General features: G+C 35.6%; 2 protein-coding genes across 9 annotated transcripts in view; both read left to right on the top strand.

Annotated features, from left to right (window-relative positions):
• MRP (Multidrug-Resistance like Protein 1) overlaps positions 1-17540 on the top strand; it is a 93066-nt gene that overhangs the window by 56565 nt on the left and 18961 nt on the right. For 6 of the 8 annotated variants that reach the window (XM_074180362.1, XM_074180363.1, XM_074180361.1 and 3 more), the window contains exon 12: positions 32-255. The exons of 1 other annotated variant lie outside the window; for it this stretch is intronic. In XM_074180362.1, coding sequence (XP_074036463.1) covers positions 32-255 — 224 coding nt within the window. Of the gene's footprint in view, positions 1-31; positions 256-15184; positions 15406-17540 lie in introns of all 8 variants that reach the window. One more of the 8 variants, XM_074180364.1, reaches the window with a different exon arrangement.
• LOC111516459 (multidrug resistance-associated protein 1-like) overlaps positions 1-17540 on the top strand; it is a 179667-nt gene that overhangs the window by 29756 nt on the left and 132371 nt on the right. The window lies entirely within an intron of this gene.

Consider the following 17540-nt stretch of genomic DNA (forward strand, 5'->3'; position numbering starts at 1 on the left):
TAGTGTATCAAAGAGCCTTCTCGGTTTTCAGTCATCACAGTATTGCTATCTTCGCTCAGCCTTTACATAGGAACTTTAAATGCAGCCAAATCTTTACACAACGTCATACTCGCGAATGTTTTGAGAGTACCTTGTACGACATTTTTTGATGTTACACCAATAGGAAGGATCATAAATAGATTCTCCAAAGATATCGATACTTTGGATAACGTTTTGCCCATGACTTTGAGAGGATGGGTTATGTGCTTTTATGGGGTTAGTGTTTTGTTTTATTTTATTTCAAGGCAGTTATATTTGTAAACGTTTTTGATTTTTATTGAATCATTATCAATCACGATACCAATTTGAAAAACTATGTCAAGAACTAACTCTGAAATTAATTGGAAAAAAACTGAATCAGCTCTAAATTGCAGCCATTAATAACTTTTTTTTTTGGAATGAATGTTTGGTTGAGAATTCATTAGGTCCAGTCTCATAACCACGGAAACGCATTTTCAACTTTAAATTTTGAATTCAAATCTATGTTTTTGTCTTTGACTCTAAATTCGTATTTTCGACTTTTCGTGCTTTATACTTTAAATTAACTCTGAGGAGGAAACTGAGAAGATTATGTGCAGATATTTTTTTATCGATGTCGAGTAATATTTTTAAATTTTGTTGTTTCGTAAATTTCCAAGTATAATTTAGTTTTGAGTTATTGTGTATTAAATAAAATGGTAGTGGTGTAATTTTGTTGTTCCTTTGAATAGATTTATTAGAGGAATAATGAATTAAAATACAGGTCTGTTCAAGAAATAAATTTGTGATGTCAACTAATGTAGAAGCGATTTGGTGTTATGTAAAATTTGAAGAGGATAACAGTAAGAATTTTTTAGAACAATAAAAATTTTTATTAGAAAATCCAAATGAAAATGTTTGTGATGTCTCTGTCTCTACGAGAGTCCTCAAATCCTCGTCCTGGATTACTGTACATCTTCAAGTTTAAACTCTCCGGAACGAAATTTCGTAAACCAGTTTCAAAGAGTGCGTTCATTAACAGTATCGTTGCAAAATGCTTGGTTGATTTTTCAGCCTGTTTTGGCAGCGCTTTGGTTCAATTTGAATCGTTAGGAGGTAAACAACTAATATTTAGAAAAAAACAATTAACATCATCACTGTATAGACTACAAAATTCTCTATTAGTCAGTATATACCACAAGACAGTAGAATAAATATTTACTCAGACATGAAGCTACAAAAACACATGCCATTTAAACGGGCATAACTTTTGAAACAACCTAATAATTTGAAACGTCCAATTAACGTAACAATGTTAATGTAATGTAAAAAAAAGTTAAATATCCATTTCATAACAGGATAATGATTCCTAAATCTTGGATTCCATTTTAGAATGTTTCATATTTCTAGAGCTTTTTTGTAGTGTAGCTATTTTAAGTTCAGAAGTTTTGAATGTATTGTTTTGCTTGCAATTATGTTCATTTGTAGTGACTGATAATCTTGATATTTCTAGCGATTACAGTTTGTTCGTCAGAAGTAAATTTAACAATAGCCGCGCTAAATGCCGCAACAGAAATTCACAAAGGCCTTTTGTTCAGCGTTTTACGCCAGCCAGTGTATTTCTTTGAAACATATCCTATGGGTAGAATTCTGAGTCGATTTTCTAAAGATCTGATCGATCTTGATGTTGAACTACCATTCAATTTTTATGAAGTCATTGAAAGTGGTTTCATAGTGAGTCTAGTTATGAATATAGTCAGGCAGTTATATTTATAAAGAAACTTCTGTAATTATATTTTGTTATATTTTGGTTCAGTTTTTCGATATGATTTGTTCTTTTTTTGGGATCATTTTTTAAAATTCATGTCAGTGAAATATCAAACATGTTTGAATTTTTTTTTAATATGTAAATGATAGTGCTTTCTATTATTTTCAAGGGCACCTTAGATGCACATTCAAAAATCATACTTTTTACTTTTGGCAGAATTTATTGAAATTATCAGCATCATACTGGAGAAGATTTTTCACGTTATTTTTTATTATTACTTACATCACGTGCATATCAATAATTTTGACTTATCACATCTGGTGCGCTTCAAATTGAAAAATCATACAGAAAAAATTGCTGTATATCATAGAAATCATTGACAATAAAATGACAGAACGAGTGTCTATTGAACACAATAATTGTAATTCGTGATAATGTTCAATAGCTTTTCAGTTGAACAGTTGCGAGTGCAGGGTGGGGTTTAATGATTGCTAGAATTGAAAAAAATCTCAGTAGAGCTTTCAATATGTCAAATTCCAATGTTGAAAGGTGTTTATGACTCATCTGGTTTTTCACAGTTAGTCTTCAATGGAAGACCACCTGCCAGTACTGATGATGCCCAACAGGCTAAAACAGATGTCTTCCGGTGCAGCAGCTTGGCTGCATTAACCATTCTTAACAAGTTTAGGTGAAAACACCATACCCTTGCCTCTCACGTAAACCTACAACTTTGTAGGTACGTGTGGCAGATACCTGACGGAAAAACATCAACTAACCCAGCTAATGTCGCGCAGAAAGCGAAGTGAAACCATCAGGCAACTGTACCTGATGGTCGCAAGTAACTTACTATATATGAAAAGCAGAAATTAATTTCATTTGGTCGGGGCGACCACCGATAAACCAGTTTAGGAGTACTTGCTCCTGGTTGAGTGCCCTGAGTTGAAATCTCCTCCACAGGGTTACAGTGTGCAGAACATCCCATCTCGTCCATCCATCCAGCCATGCTCCGGAGGAGCGATCATCAACTTACTAATGGGCACTTCAGCAAGATTGACATCTGACCTCTTTTAGTCGAAAGTCAGCCTTTAGGTGCTTTCACTTTCTAATCTAATGTTTACTTTTGTCGTGGCTTTCCTAACTGAATGTTTGCATGGGGTGGGTCCCCAAAAACTAACCGGAGATGAGTATTTTTGTGTCGCGAGCAAGTGTTGTTTTCCAGTGAATCTGAAAATAAAGTGAATTTGAAATCTGGTTGTTAAGTTTTTATACTTACAGGAACTTTCTGATAGCGACTCTAGGGGGTGGTCTCTGGTTCTGCTTCGTTGTGTAGATCGCTTAGCACTGGATTGTCGTGCGCTCGAATTCTGTCAAACGTGTCTTCTGCACGGTGTCTCATATATGCGTCTATAGTGTATGTTCAGGTCTAGATCCCGGAATATGTACCTATTCGGTACATATCTTGGAGTGTTTACGGCGGCCCTTACGCACGCGATCATGAACGACTGGATCTGTCTTCTGTATGTCGCTGGCCACTAGCCCCAGGCAGTGCAGACATACAGGATTATCTGTCTTTATCATCAGCAGCTTCACTTTCAATCCCATGTTGCTTCATCGACCTATTATTGGTAATAGGTTTTGTCAGGCAGATCTCGCCATTCCTATTCTCTGGCATACGCGAGACCTGAACATTAATCTTTTGGCTAGGTTGACTCCCAGATATCTAGCTTCGTTGTTCCACGGAATCTCTTGTCCGTTGAAGGTGGCGCTTCCTTCCTGGTGTACCATCCTCCGGGTGAACAGTATTGCCTGACTCTTGTCAGGGTTTATACTGATCTTCCACAGGTTGGCCCATTCCTCTAATTTATCTGACTGTTGCTGCAAGTATCTAGTGACGTGCGCGTGGCTTGTTGATCTCGTCAGCAGGGCTGTGTCGTCCGCGTAAAGTGCCAACTTGTTAAAGTTGTTCTCCGGCTTGGGCACGTCTGCTGTGTATACCGAGAAGAGGTGTGGAGAAAGGACTGCACCTTGTGGGACCCCTGACAGTGGGTCCACAGTCTCTAGTCTGGTATTTATGTCCCTGGACAAATAGAGGGGCGGGCTGGTAGGGGGAGCGAGAGTGGGGTTGGTAGTAGGAACGGGGTTGTGACTTGCAGAAGCTAGGTGTGCATCTCACAGCATTGCAGATTAGGCAGATTGAGACTCTTGCAGCCACCACCGTCGAGACCTGAGGAGTAGGCAGATTAAAACCTTATTGTAGTCATAGTTTCTTGAAAAAGGCTTTGAAATCGAACAATTAAAAACACCAGATGCGTTTCAACCCGGACTTCAGATTATCAGATTGTTTATATGACTCATAACCTTGATCATAGTTCCAAAAGATTTGGCCTTATTAGCTATTATCGTTGGTTTTAGTAACAGCCATTGTTAGAAATAAATCCTTCTTTAAGAGATTTATAAAGGTGACCTATGAGACCATAGTGACGCTTTTAGATTCTGCAAACTCTCTCGAATACATCTTGTAAACGACGAACAATTTCTGAAGGTTTCTTGTTTTCAGTAAACAAAAGAAAAGTTACTCTTCAATAGTTATCGACAACATCCATTCTCGTACAAATAGCTTTACAAATATGCCTGTATCGGTTGAGAAATGGTTACTACATTAAACGAGGTAGCTCGTAAATGTATCAAAATTTGTCTCCAATATACGGTGTGGCCAATGAGTTTTACGCCGGTGAAGGAGAGCTAAATTCATAAAAACGGCAACGTTGCTAGCATATTTGAAAAATCTGTAGTTTTTGGAGTCTTTCCTTAATAGAAACTAAAAAGAAATATGTTTATCATTGTAAATATATTACTGCTCATGGTATGTCATACCCGGGAACCGACATTAGTTTCACAAACTGCTGTAATATACGTTTTGAAACGTTTCACTCAGGTTTGAAATAATTATTTAGCAGCACTATTTTCACATTGGGCTGATTTGGTTGATGGATTGAATTTTTTTAAATATCAAATACTCAGACTAAGTGTGTGACATTAATGATAATTGTGTCTGTTTGTGTACTCATCTCTTCACCTTTGAATTTCATCTTTATAGTGATTTGCCCACTGTCAATTTAAAAAATTGTCTACTGTATAAAAACCTTCGGATGGTTTTAATCAATATTACTGTAGTTTTTCCCAACACCAAATCGTTATTTTAACACCTCGACACGTGTTTTGAACACCAAGTGATCATCTTCAAGAGGTTTGGTGTTGGGAAAAAACTCCGATAATATTCATTACTATACCAAAGGTTCCAAACAGTGCATCACATGGTTTTAATCAAAACAATTTTTAGAGTGATTTTTTGTGCTTCATTGTAGTATTTGTTGGCTTTTTGAGTTCAGCGGTTTCAGCAGTAGTGTTTTGCTTCCACTCTAAATGCTTCTGCAAAAATTGGTACTCAGGAATCCAGGTGATATATATATATATATATATATATATATATATATATATATATATATATATATATATATATTAAAATACGAGGGCTGTTAAAAAAATAAGGCAAATTTTCTCAATTTCTATTTTGTCTCCTCCAAAGTAATCCTTCTCAGATATAATACACTTGTGCTAGCGTTTTTTCCAATCCTCGAAGTAGTTATAACACTTTTTTGGTATGTCCTTGAGCTCTTTCAGCGATTTGTTTATTATCTCCTCAATCGTCGCAAAACGACATCCTTCCTTGGATCTCTTCAATCTTGGGCACAGGAAAAAGTCGCAAGGAGCCAAGTCTGGTGAATACGGTGGTAATCGAGAAAAACTGGGCAAAATCTTGGAATTTGATCGAAATTTGGTGTTTTTTTTTGGACTTGGCTCTACTGAGCTCTTCCATTGGGACTATTAGACTTTAGTTTCAATGTTATAACCACCAGATATGGCCATTTTAAGCAAATATGGATCGCCGTTGACGACAAGGCTGTAGCCAGAAAACAATTTCGGGGGGGGTTTGGTGGAACAGTAGAAAAACATGAAATATAAAATTAACGAATGAAAGAAAATGGTGTTACATGAAAATATATTTCCTATAAAACCATATTTATTTTTCTAGCTTTCTTTGCAGCAAACAAATCAATTACCTCCTCAGTGTCGATGTCAATTCTACGGTGGTAGTAGTATCTTTATTCATCATTAAAGCAATCTACAGATCTTTGCAGTTGAACACATAAAATGCTTATCAGACTAGTCAAACATGGATTTACATACTAGTTTAAAATCTTAATATTAAAGTAATTATATAATAAAACAAAGATTAAAAAGAATTCATTCATTAAACGTATAAGATTCACATTAAAATTATCATATTGAAAAATATTCTTCCTGGGAATAAAATGCCTGATCAACAAGAAATTCATATAGTTCACTTTTAAATTTATTCAAGTTATTTTGGCCAGAACATAATTCCAAATATTTATTATAACATTTTATTTGTTGATATCTATGTGATTTTTGTCCAAGAGTCATCCTTGAGAATGGTTGATATATTTTGTTCTTATTTCTTGTTTCATGGTGGTGATTATCTGTATTCTTAGGGATATTTTGTTGTTTAAAATCTATGATAAGTTTGAATATATAGAGACAAGGCAGGGTTAAGATTCCAGACCTTTTAAACAATTCTTTACATGATGTCAGAGGCGAAACTCCCATCATACTTCTTCATTTGCATACCTTGATGATCCCCAAAAGATAAGACCGTATGATAAAGCACTCTGTACATGGGCGAAATATACCATTTTTAAAATATCGTAGCTAACTGTATTTTTTAACTGTTTTAATAAAAAACAAACAGCTCAATTTAGCTACCAGTTTATTAATGTGTCCTTCCCAAGTTAATTTATGGTCTATTGCGACTCCTAAAAATTTTATTGATTGAATTTGTTGAATTATTTGTCGATTCATTTTTATAATTAAATTAGGATCGTAACTAAGATTTTTGGGTAAAAATGTCATAAAAAATGTTTTATCAATATTAACAGATGATCCATTGTTTTGACAATAATCGTAAAATGCTTGGGCGCTTATGTTTGCTCTCGCACAACATTCTTGAGCTGTTTGGTTTTTTAAACAGAAATTTGTGTCATCTGCAAACACAATTTCTAAATCTGATTGTTTTTCTAAGTAAGTTAGGTCGTTCATGAATACTATGAATAGGAGTGGTCCAAGTACGGAACCCTGAGGTACTCCCTGCGTAACATATTGTATATCAGATATACAATTATTTAGCACAATACACTGGCTTCTCCCATGCAAATGTGATCTCAGCCAGTCATTGCCTATTCCTCTCACACCCTGATATTCTAATTTATCAAGCAGTAGCAGTGGATTGACATTAACGCCAAACCGTTTAGTCTCAGTCTTTCCTGGCTTGTGGAGTTTCTTAAATAAGTTTTGAGGCGTTTCAGAGAAGAGAAAGTCCTTTCAGGGGTGCGTGTGGAAACAGGTAGTGTCGCCAAGATCTTCAAAAGTTTGTACGCACATTGCTGTAAGGTTTTTTCATTGTGTTTCGGGGAAGTCTTTTTCAATATTCTCTATCAAACACTTGGTTCGTTTTGCCAAGGACTTGATAAAATTTCTAACGGATTTTATAATTCCGAAAGTTTCTGTATCTGTAGAGTAGGGAAGATGAGTGTAGGCCCACAGCACTTGAGCCACATGTGACCCATTGTAGATCCTCCCGAGGGGTTGCTCTCCTAGGTCATCGTCCATCCTGTCCTTTTCAGGAAGGTAGACAGGTGGCTGGGAGACATCTCCTTTATATCGACAGGTATAGGCCAAGACTCGCTGAACACACACTCTCTTATTGATGATAACTCCGGACACTCACATAGGACATGCCTGACAGTTTCATCTTCCTGTTCACACGTCCTGCATAGAGGTGTGTCCACTAGCCAAATATTATGGAGGTGTTTCTTTAGTTGACAGTGGCCAGTCAGCAATCCTACTGTTAAGCGTAGATTTTTCCTGGTCATCGCCAGATATTTCTTCGGCTCCAGCTTCCCAGGGTCGCCCAAGGTGATCTGGCAAGATTGCAAACTTTGATTCCATCCCATGTCTTTAGGAATTGAGCATGGGTGTAACGTTTGGCTGATTCCACAATTGTCGAAGTCATCAGGCCGTATGTGCCACTGGGTTCCAAAATTCTTAGTCCAGCCGCTTCCTTGGCTAAAGGGTCGGCAATGCGATTACCTTGTAACATTACTCGACTTCTTCACCTTACTCCGTTACCTTTACTCCTGTCGTGTCCTTTAATCCACCTCAGGATAATGTTATTATCTGCCGAAGCTCTGGCAAAATCTTGGTGGCACTCTATTACTAGCCATGAGGTAACACGGTGTCTGTTCAAGGCTAATAGGGCTTGTCTGCTATCAGTGCAGATTTTGTGGTAATTGAGATACCAGCCAGTTCTATTCGAACCACGCTGGTATTTTTTCCAATTCCCCACTTGATCCTTAGGCTTAGTGATCTGGAGTACACTTCACATCCTGAGCCTTCTTTGGTTTTTGAGCCGTCTGTCTGTATATACAGGCTGATTCACGGTGGATGGCACATTAGACGTTTCTGGTGAACCAGACAACGGATCACTTTGAAAATTTAATGGAGGGCATATTCGGACATTCTCTAGCCAACTAAAATATTTTCGACAATGCGGTGTTGCCGCTTCTATTAGAAAGCAGTAGCAACTTTGATTTTTCAAATGCAACACTCTGTATATAATATCATTTTTGGAATCTCCAACAATTGCCCGACAACTTTTCTTGATATTTCCCTATACCTATCTGTTACCGTTTTCGAAATAAAAATTAATTTCAATTTTTTTCTTCGAAAATCATGACTTCTAAAAATGCCGATATCTTTTAGTTAAGAAGTACTATGATATCGAAATTTGGTTTGGAGTTAGGTGATACTTGGACACTTCCCACACGTCAGCCTAATCTCCGTTACTTCAATACAGGTTTCGTTTGCTTGAAAAAGTTGCTGAAATTTGATTATTTTAAATGGAACACCCTGTAAATTATTGAAAATTCGGAAAGCTGCTGAAATTTGCTTTCTTTCTATGTATATCATACCTATACCTAACTAGTCAAGTTTCGGACTTATGAACATTTATTTGTGAAAATGTCCCTTCAGAATGGTATTTCCATTCGGTATTTGGTAAGCAGGTCATGATTACTATTTGACAGTAGCGTTGTGACATTCTCCTAATAATATCGACATTTTCGTCACTTCAGCAGTTGCAAATACCTTCAAAACGATGGAACAAAACTATTCAAACGAAGTTCTTATGAATTTGTTGATTATTTTTGGACAGTGTGACAAAATTATCAGCAGAACATGTAGAAAGTTCAATGAAATGTATCCGAATCTACCGCCAATGAACCTCAAAAAATTTATACGAATTCAGAACAATTTCAATGCATTTGGATCAACTTTAAAAGCACCAAGAAACTTGCCTCGACCCGTAACTTTCGACGACAACCAGATTAATGTCTTAGCATATTTTCACGCATTTCCCGAGTCATCGATAAGAAGTGCTGAAGAAGATTTGGGTATAAAATATTCATTGGTTCAAAGAATCTTGCGAAGACATAAAATGCATGATTATAAATTCACCAAAATTCAAGCAATGAAGCCTCAAGATCCTCAACAGAGATTAGAATTTTGTGAAATGTTGTTGACACACATTCAAGAAGATCCACTTTTTTTAAATAAAATTATTTGGACTGATGAATCGAAATTTTCGAGAGAAGGGATTTTCAATAGAAAAAATCGTCATTATTGGTCCAGTGAAAACCCTCACGTCACAAAAGAAGCCGGATTTCAAGAAAAATTTAGTTTTAATGTCTTCTGCATGTTGATGGACAACAAATTGAGGTACTTGATATACGAGGAGTCATTAACATCCAGAAGCTACTTGAATATTTTGGAGAATACTGTAGACAGTTTCGTGGATAATCTGCCACTCGAAGATTATCGAAACTGTTGGAACCAACTAGACGGAGCTCCTGCACATTGCACAAGAGAAGTGAGCGCAGAACTGGATAGACTATTTGACGATCGGTGGATGAGGCGCTTGGGACCATGGAATTGGCCAGCGAGATCACCCGATCTTAATCCATTAGATTTTTATTTGTGGGGAATGTTTAAAAAAAAAGTTTACAAAATACCCGTGCGTTCGAGAGATGAATTGTTAGAAAGGATTGCCCAAACATTTGAAGATTTGGATCCCAATGAAATCAGATCTGCCACCACGAAAGCAGTCAATACCCGCATTTTAAAGTGCTTGGAAGTGAACGGCCAGCGATTCGAACATATTTTGAAATATTCCACATGATTGTTTTACTTTTTTATAATTATTCATATCAATATTTCCAATTTCAAGTTTCTTGGTGCTTTTTTAAAGTTTATCCAAACATATTGAAATTGTTCTGAATTCGTATCAATTTCTTGAGGTTCATTGGCGGTAGATTCGGATACATTTCATTGAACTTTCTACATGTTCTGCTGATAATTTTGTCACACTGTCCAAAAATAATAAACAAATTCATAAGAACTTCGTTTGAATAGTTTTGTTCCATCGTTTTGAAGGTATTTGCAACTTCTGAAGTGACGAAAATGTTGATATTATTAGGAGGATGTCACAACGCTACTGTCAAATAGTAATCATGGCCTGCTTACCCAATACCGAATGGAAATACCATTCTGAAAGGACATTTTCACAAATAAATGTTCATAAGTCCGAAACTTGACTAGTTAGGTATAGGTATGATATACATAGAAAGAAAGCAAATTTCAGCAGCTTTCCGAATTTTCAATAATATACAGGGTGTTCCATTTAAAATAATCAAATTTCAGCAACTTTTTCAAGCAAACGAAAAAACTGTATTTTTTTACCACCCTGTATTGAAGTAACGGAGATTAGGCTGACGTGTGGGAAGTGTCCAAGTATCACCTAACTCCAAACCAAATTTCGATATCATAGTACTTCTTAACTAAAAGATATCGGCATTTTTAGAAGTCATGATTTTCGAAGAAAAAAATTGAAATTAATTTTTATTTCGAAAACGGTAACAGATGGGTATAGGGAAATATCAAGAAAAGTTGTCGGGCAATTGTTGGAGATTCCAAAAATAATATTATATACAGAGTGTTCCATTTGAAAAATCAAAGTTGCTACTGCTTTCTAATAGAAGCGGCAACACCGCATTGTCGAAAATATTTTAGTTGGCTAGAGAATGTCCGAATATGCCCTCCATTAAATTTTCAAAGTGATCCGTTGTCTGGTTCACCAGAAACGTCTAATGTGCCATCCACCGTGAATCAGCCTGTATGTGTATTGCATTTGTACTTTGTAGGGTTTATTAAACACAAACCTGGGTTCAATTGCATCACTGGTTGCCTGCAGCAGAGGTTCTTAGTAAGCGCTTCCCCCAATAGGCCCAGCCTCAATTGACCCATTTCTACTTCGAGGTTTACACCAGCCGTGCGCAATCGTAACATGGCCATTAACGCAACCTCCTTAACGTACAGGTCCAGAGGGGACAGCCTAGTAATTAATTCCATTGCCGCGATTTATTGTTGTTCTCGTGGCTCCTGTGATGATCAAACAAGCCAATCGTTGTATTTGAAATAATTTTTGGATGGCCGTTGCTTGTAGAACTTTCGGGGGGGGGGGATCAATCCCCCTTGATCCCCCTGACTACGGCCTTGGTTGACGACATTCAACAATTCTTAAGCGATGCTCATGCGACTTTTTTTTTTGTGAAAATTCATCAATTTTGGAACGAACTTCGTTGCCACACGCTTCGAATCTGAAATTTCAAAAAAGTTGCATGGCATGGCATGCCGACATCCTCGGGAACTTCCCTTATAGTTATTCAACGATTTTCCATAACAATTTTCTTCACTTTCTCAACATTTTCATCGATTGTTGATGTGCTGGGGCGTCCAGGGCGAGCGTCGCCATTTACACTTTCTCGGCCTTCTATGGAAAGCTTGTATTGTGAATATTTTTCTGACTCAGCGTACAATCACCGTATGTCACTGTCAACAAGTATTTTTGAGCACTTATTAAATTAAATTTGTTGCAAATTCTTTGATCCATTTTTTTTCGATCGCCGAACACACAAAACACTAACTTTTATGTCTTTCGCCAACAAAATAAACATGCTACACACCTGAAACTGTGAACATGTGTTCGAGACGAGTGTACCAACATAAAAAAACACTAATCGAATGTACGTCGCCTTATTTTTTGAACAGATCTCGTATTATAAATATTAACGGAAGTTCACTGCATCTCAAATGGATGGTTTGTTTTTTAATATTGAAAATGATAAACGTTCGTGTAGGAGAAACGTTGAAAAGAATATTTGAACGAACCACCCTCAGCAATTCCGGTAAACAACAATAACATTCCGTGATCAGGATTTTTGAAGTTTAAAGTAATAGTTGAATCTCCTCTAACATTTTGTTGAGTTCGTTATGTCGGCTTTAAAACCGAATGAAACATCAACGCAACAAAATTCCGCATGCAGTTCAACCCAAACTTTTATATACCGGGTGTTCCTTAAACATATGCTAATATTTAAGGAGGTAATTCTTAGACCCATTTTAAAAAAAAAACTTCCTATGGACGTATGTCCTAAACGCCTTAACTTTTATACAGGGTGGCAAAGTTTTCAAAAATAATCAGTTTTTTTAAAATAACTGAGATAATTTTGTAGACATCTTTGGCATATTTGGTACATATGTTCCATGCCTCAAGGCGCATTTTCTGATGTACACAAATTTGTATTTTTTCAAACAGTGGCATCCCTACGGGTTTCGCATTGAATATTTTTGGGAAAAAAGTACTACGCCAATGCTTTCTTTTCAAAATAAAATCATTTTTAAAATCCTCATTTATTTTTGAGAAAATTTGATCTCATGGTATTTCTTTGTCCGACGCATGATTTTCACTCAAAAAAATAAAAATCGACAGAAAGCAAATTAAGAAATTGGATCAATTTTAAAATGAATGAGAATCTGAAAATTGCTTCATAACGCATTACCAATTCCCTAATAATATTTGAAAACATAATCTGCAAAAAAATACATTTTTCACAAAAACGAGTTTTATTTTGTGACAGTAAGTCTAAACGAATAGCACAAATTTGTTAATTAGTAATAATGCCAAAACTGATTATAAAAATTGTTGGAAGTGGCCACCTGCACTTAGTATGCATGCTTCCGCCCTTCTACGCATGGAATTACGCACCCGTTCAAATATTCCCGGCGTATTTCGTATAGTTTCACACGAGGCAACTATTCGCTCTCTTAAATCTTCTAAAGTATTAACGGAAGTTTTATACACAAGAGTTTTAAGGTGACCCCATAAAAAATATCTAAACTGTTGAGATCGGGGGATCTTGCTGGCCATTGCTGAGATCCTCCGCGACCTATCCAACGATTAGGATAAACTGTATTCAAATGGTTTCGGACAATTACACTGAAATGAGCAGGGGCGCCATCGTGCATGTACCATATTCGATTCCTTAACGCAAGTGACACATCTTCCAATAACCCAGGTAAGTCTTCTTCGAGAAAGTGTAAATAAGAACGACCATCAAGGCGTCCTGGTAGAAAAAATGGGCCTATTAGATGATCACCTATAATTCCTGCCCATACATTAACCGAAAATTAGGGTTGGACATGGGTTTCGGTTATTGCATGGGGATTTTCTTCAGCCCACACATGATTGTTATGGACATTTTGAATGGCATTTCGAGAAAAATTTGTATCTCAAACTGCGGATTTAGTGCAATACTTTGTAGATAACACTGTCTGAACTTCACACGCTGTGGAAAATCTCTGGGGAGTAATGCCTGCACTCTTGAAATATGGTATGGGTATAACAAAAAATCAACCAAAATACGCCAAACAATTTGATGACAAATATCCAGAGTTCTAGCGATCTTCCTCGTACTCGTCTCAGGATGTTCCTCAATTTCTTGCAGCACCGCTTCCTCAATTTCAGGAGTTCTTACTACACGAGGTCTACCTTCCGGAGTCCCTTTCTTGAAACTACCAGTTTCCCCAAGTCGACGATGAATATTTGAAAAGGTTCAGCTATCTGGTAAGGCACGATTAGGATATCTTTCCTGATAAATGCGCCTGGCTTCTGTTGCATTACTATCGGCAAGGCCATATACGTAATGCATTTGCGCCATTTCCGCATTCGTATAATTTACCATATTTACTGATATTCAGAAAAACAGCGGACTACCAAAATAACTTCAATAACACTTCAAAATCAATCAAAACGCGCTGTGACAGTTTTTAACACCAACACCTTACTTTAAACCAACATCAATATTAGCTACTGACGTTTGTACATACAGAGAATTCGTTTTTTATTGCTATGGTGGTTACGCTGTTTTTTCTGATTTTAATCTTTAAAAGAAATCATATATCGACAAACTCCATATTTCCAAGAGGTGCAGTAAATAAATTCTGCTACACTTCATTTATTCCAGGATAACTAAATTTATGTTTTCAAAAATTATTGAGCGGTGCTGCGTTATGACGTAATTTTAATTGAGAACAGTGCATCTGACAACTAACAAATACTTTTTAGATCCTCAATTATTTTGCAACAAATCTGATCTCTTAGTTTGCTTTCAGTCGATGCACGATACCGCATCAGATTTTTAAGGAATTTATCCTTAAGTAAAGCGATTTTTAATTTTTTGAGCGAAAACCATGCGTCGGACAAAGAAAACCCAGCAAATCAAATGTGCTCAAAAATGTATGGAGATTTTAAAAATAATTTTTAGTTCAAGATAAAGCAGTGGCGTAATATTTTTTTCGCCAAAAATATACATTTCAAAACTCGTACGTACGCCACTGGCAGAGAAAATAAAAAAATTTGTGCATCAGAAAATGCCCCTTGAGGCATGGAATATATGTACCAAATATGCCAAAGATGTCTACAAAATTATCTCAGTTATTATTGAAAAACTTTATTTTTGAAAACTTTGCCACCCTGTATCTCAAAAGTTAAGGCGTTCAGGACATACGTCCATAGGACGTTTTTTCCTTAAAATGGGTCTAAGAATTACCTCCTTAAATATTAGCATGTGTTTAAGGAACGCCCTGTATTTATAAAGGAAGAGAGTGGGTAGAGTTTTGAGTTGATTTTCTAAAAATTGATCTTCGATATTGCTGTAGAGTTATTCGAAGTAGTTTCGCGGCAGGTTTGAAAACAAAAATCTCATGCTTATGTTTTGTTACAGTTGCACTAGAGATTATGTATAATTCAATAACGTTAGAATTATTATTTTTTCCGATTCAATATGCTAATAAATTATATTAATATTAATGTATTTATTTTTCTAGTGGTAACGATTATCGTTTCTAACCTAATTTTCACAAAGGGCTCCCTAGATGCAGCTGCCAAAATCCACAAATATCTTTTACAGAATCTGTTACGGTTGCCAATGTCATTTTTTGATATAACACCAATTGGTCGTATCCTTGGAAGGTTTACAAATGATGTTAACGGTGTGGACTTGAGGTTACCTGCAACAGTGCAGATGATTTTAAATAACTGCATTCGGGTATGTTCATCAATCAATGTTTATGATTTAATATGTCAGCATTAGTGCTAATGCCAATATGTCTAAATGTTACAAAAATGTGAATTAGTTAGCATCAGAAAAAAAGAGGTCAGTTTTCTAGTTCCTTTTGATTACACTTCACTGCATTAATTAGACTCTAACTATTATAAAAAGTGAGTATTCACAAGAGATTGTAAGGTCAATACTCAGTATTATAATAATAATAATAATAATATTTTATTCACCATTCACGATACATAGTGTATATATGGAAAGTCAATCAATAATCAGAATTAATACTAGGTATAAATTTAAAAATGTTAATATTTATACAAGACGTCACTAAAAAGAAAAAGAAAGAAATAAATTTATACATACATATAAACACATACACAATTGAAATATATAAAAACGTATACAGATCTAGTTCATATTTTATTTTTCAGAAATTATCGTCTAAAAATTCTTGGAAACTATAGTAGCATTTCTCTAATAGCAAGTCTTTAACTTTCTTTTGAAATATGATGTTACTTCCAGTCCGTTTGAGTGATTCTGGTAGTTTATTGTAATATATGATTGCATTGTAATCCGGACACCTCTCATAGAATGTCGTTCTATGTTTAGGAATTTTCAATAAGTTGCCGTGTCTGGTGTTATATTCATGTTTCTCAGAATTACACGAATAACTATCTATATTCTGTTTGGCAAAGATAATACATCGAAAAATGTACACAGCAGGCACCGTAAGAATTTTATTTTCTTTAAAGATAGATCGACAACTGTCTTGATAATTCAAGTTAAAAATCAGTCTTACTAAACGCTTTTGGGAAACAAACACTCTCAAGAATTCTCTTGCTCGACCCCATGCCAATATATTCATATTAATATGTGCATATGCCATAGCATAGTAAATGCTTAGCAAGCCTGCTATATTCAAGGTTGATTTCATTTGTTTAATAGCGAAATAGGCTTTATTTAGTTTTGAACATACACTTTCAATGTGTCTACTCCAATTTATACTCTCATCTAAATGAGTGCCTAAAAATTTAGTTTCCATGGAGGGTTGGATGTCGTCAATTACAAAAAGTTCGTTGGGTAACAATTTTCGGTGAAAAAATTTGACTATTACCGATTTGGACGTGTTTAGAATTAACTTATTTCTCTGACACCAGGATGAAAATTGATTTACAACCATTTCCAGTTTAACTGCAAGCTGTTCTGCATCCTGATCGGATATTGTTATCGTTGTGTCGTCGGCAAACATGGTAACATGAACGTTTTCTAAATATTGTGGAAGATCATTTACATAAAGAAGAAATAATTAAGCAAGTGACACGAGGCTGTTTCAATCGACCTGTTTTGCCTGAAACCATGCTGAGAAGTACTTACTAATTTATTCTTTTCTAAGTGATAAATCACTCTTGCAGACACTATTTTTTCAAACAATTTCGATAAAGAACTGAGAAGAGAAATTTGCCTGTAGTTGTCAACTACTTTTAGGTCACCTTTTTTGTGCAGAGGAATTACCAATGCTTTTTTAAATTCATCTGGAAAGAACCCTTGTATAAGTGATTGATTCATTAGGTATATAAATGGTTTTAGTATTAAGTCAATAATATTTTTTACAACTATAATCGATAATTCATCATAGCCTGAAGATGTCTTATTTTTCATTCTATTAAGACAATCCACTACTTCATATTCTGTGATAGGGTAAGATGGGTATGGATAATTGATGGTGACATTTTCTACTCTAGTACAGGGAAGAGACATATTCTGACCAAAATGATTTAACATTGCGGAATCTGATGCATTAGCGAAATGCTCAGCAAAAGTTAATGCAACTTTGTGTGGGTCAGAGATAACGGTATCCTTCTGCTGAAGAATGATTTTTTCTTTTCCATCTTTCTTTTTTATACCTAATTCATTATTAATAATTTTCCAGGTTTCTTTAGTTTTATTTGCGGATTTATTTATTTTCGACGAATAATGGTCTGTTTTTGCCTTTTTAACTTTTTCTTTGTGTTCTTTAACTTTTGCCTTGTATCCGTCCTTTAGAATGGAATTGGTTTCATGAGAGTGTGATAAAATCCAAAACATATCCTTCAACTCTTTACTTTCTTTAGTTATTTCAT

Source organism: Leptinotarsa decemlineata, unplaced genomic scaffold (assembly GCF_025532065.1).
Source record: "Leptinotarsa decemlineata unplaced genomic scaffold, Ldec_3_MD MMD2_tig00026294_RagTag_RagTag, whole genome shotgun sequence".
Taxonomy (NCBI): Eukaryota; Metazoa; Arthropoda; class Insecta; order Coleoptera; family Chrysomelidae; genus Leptinotarsa; species Leptinotarsa decemlineata.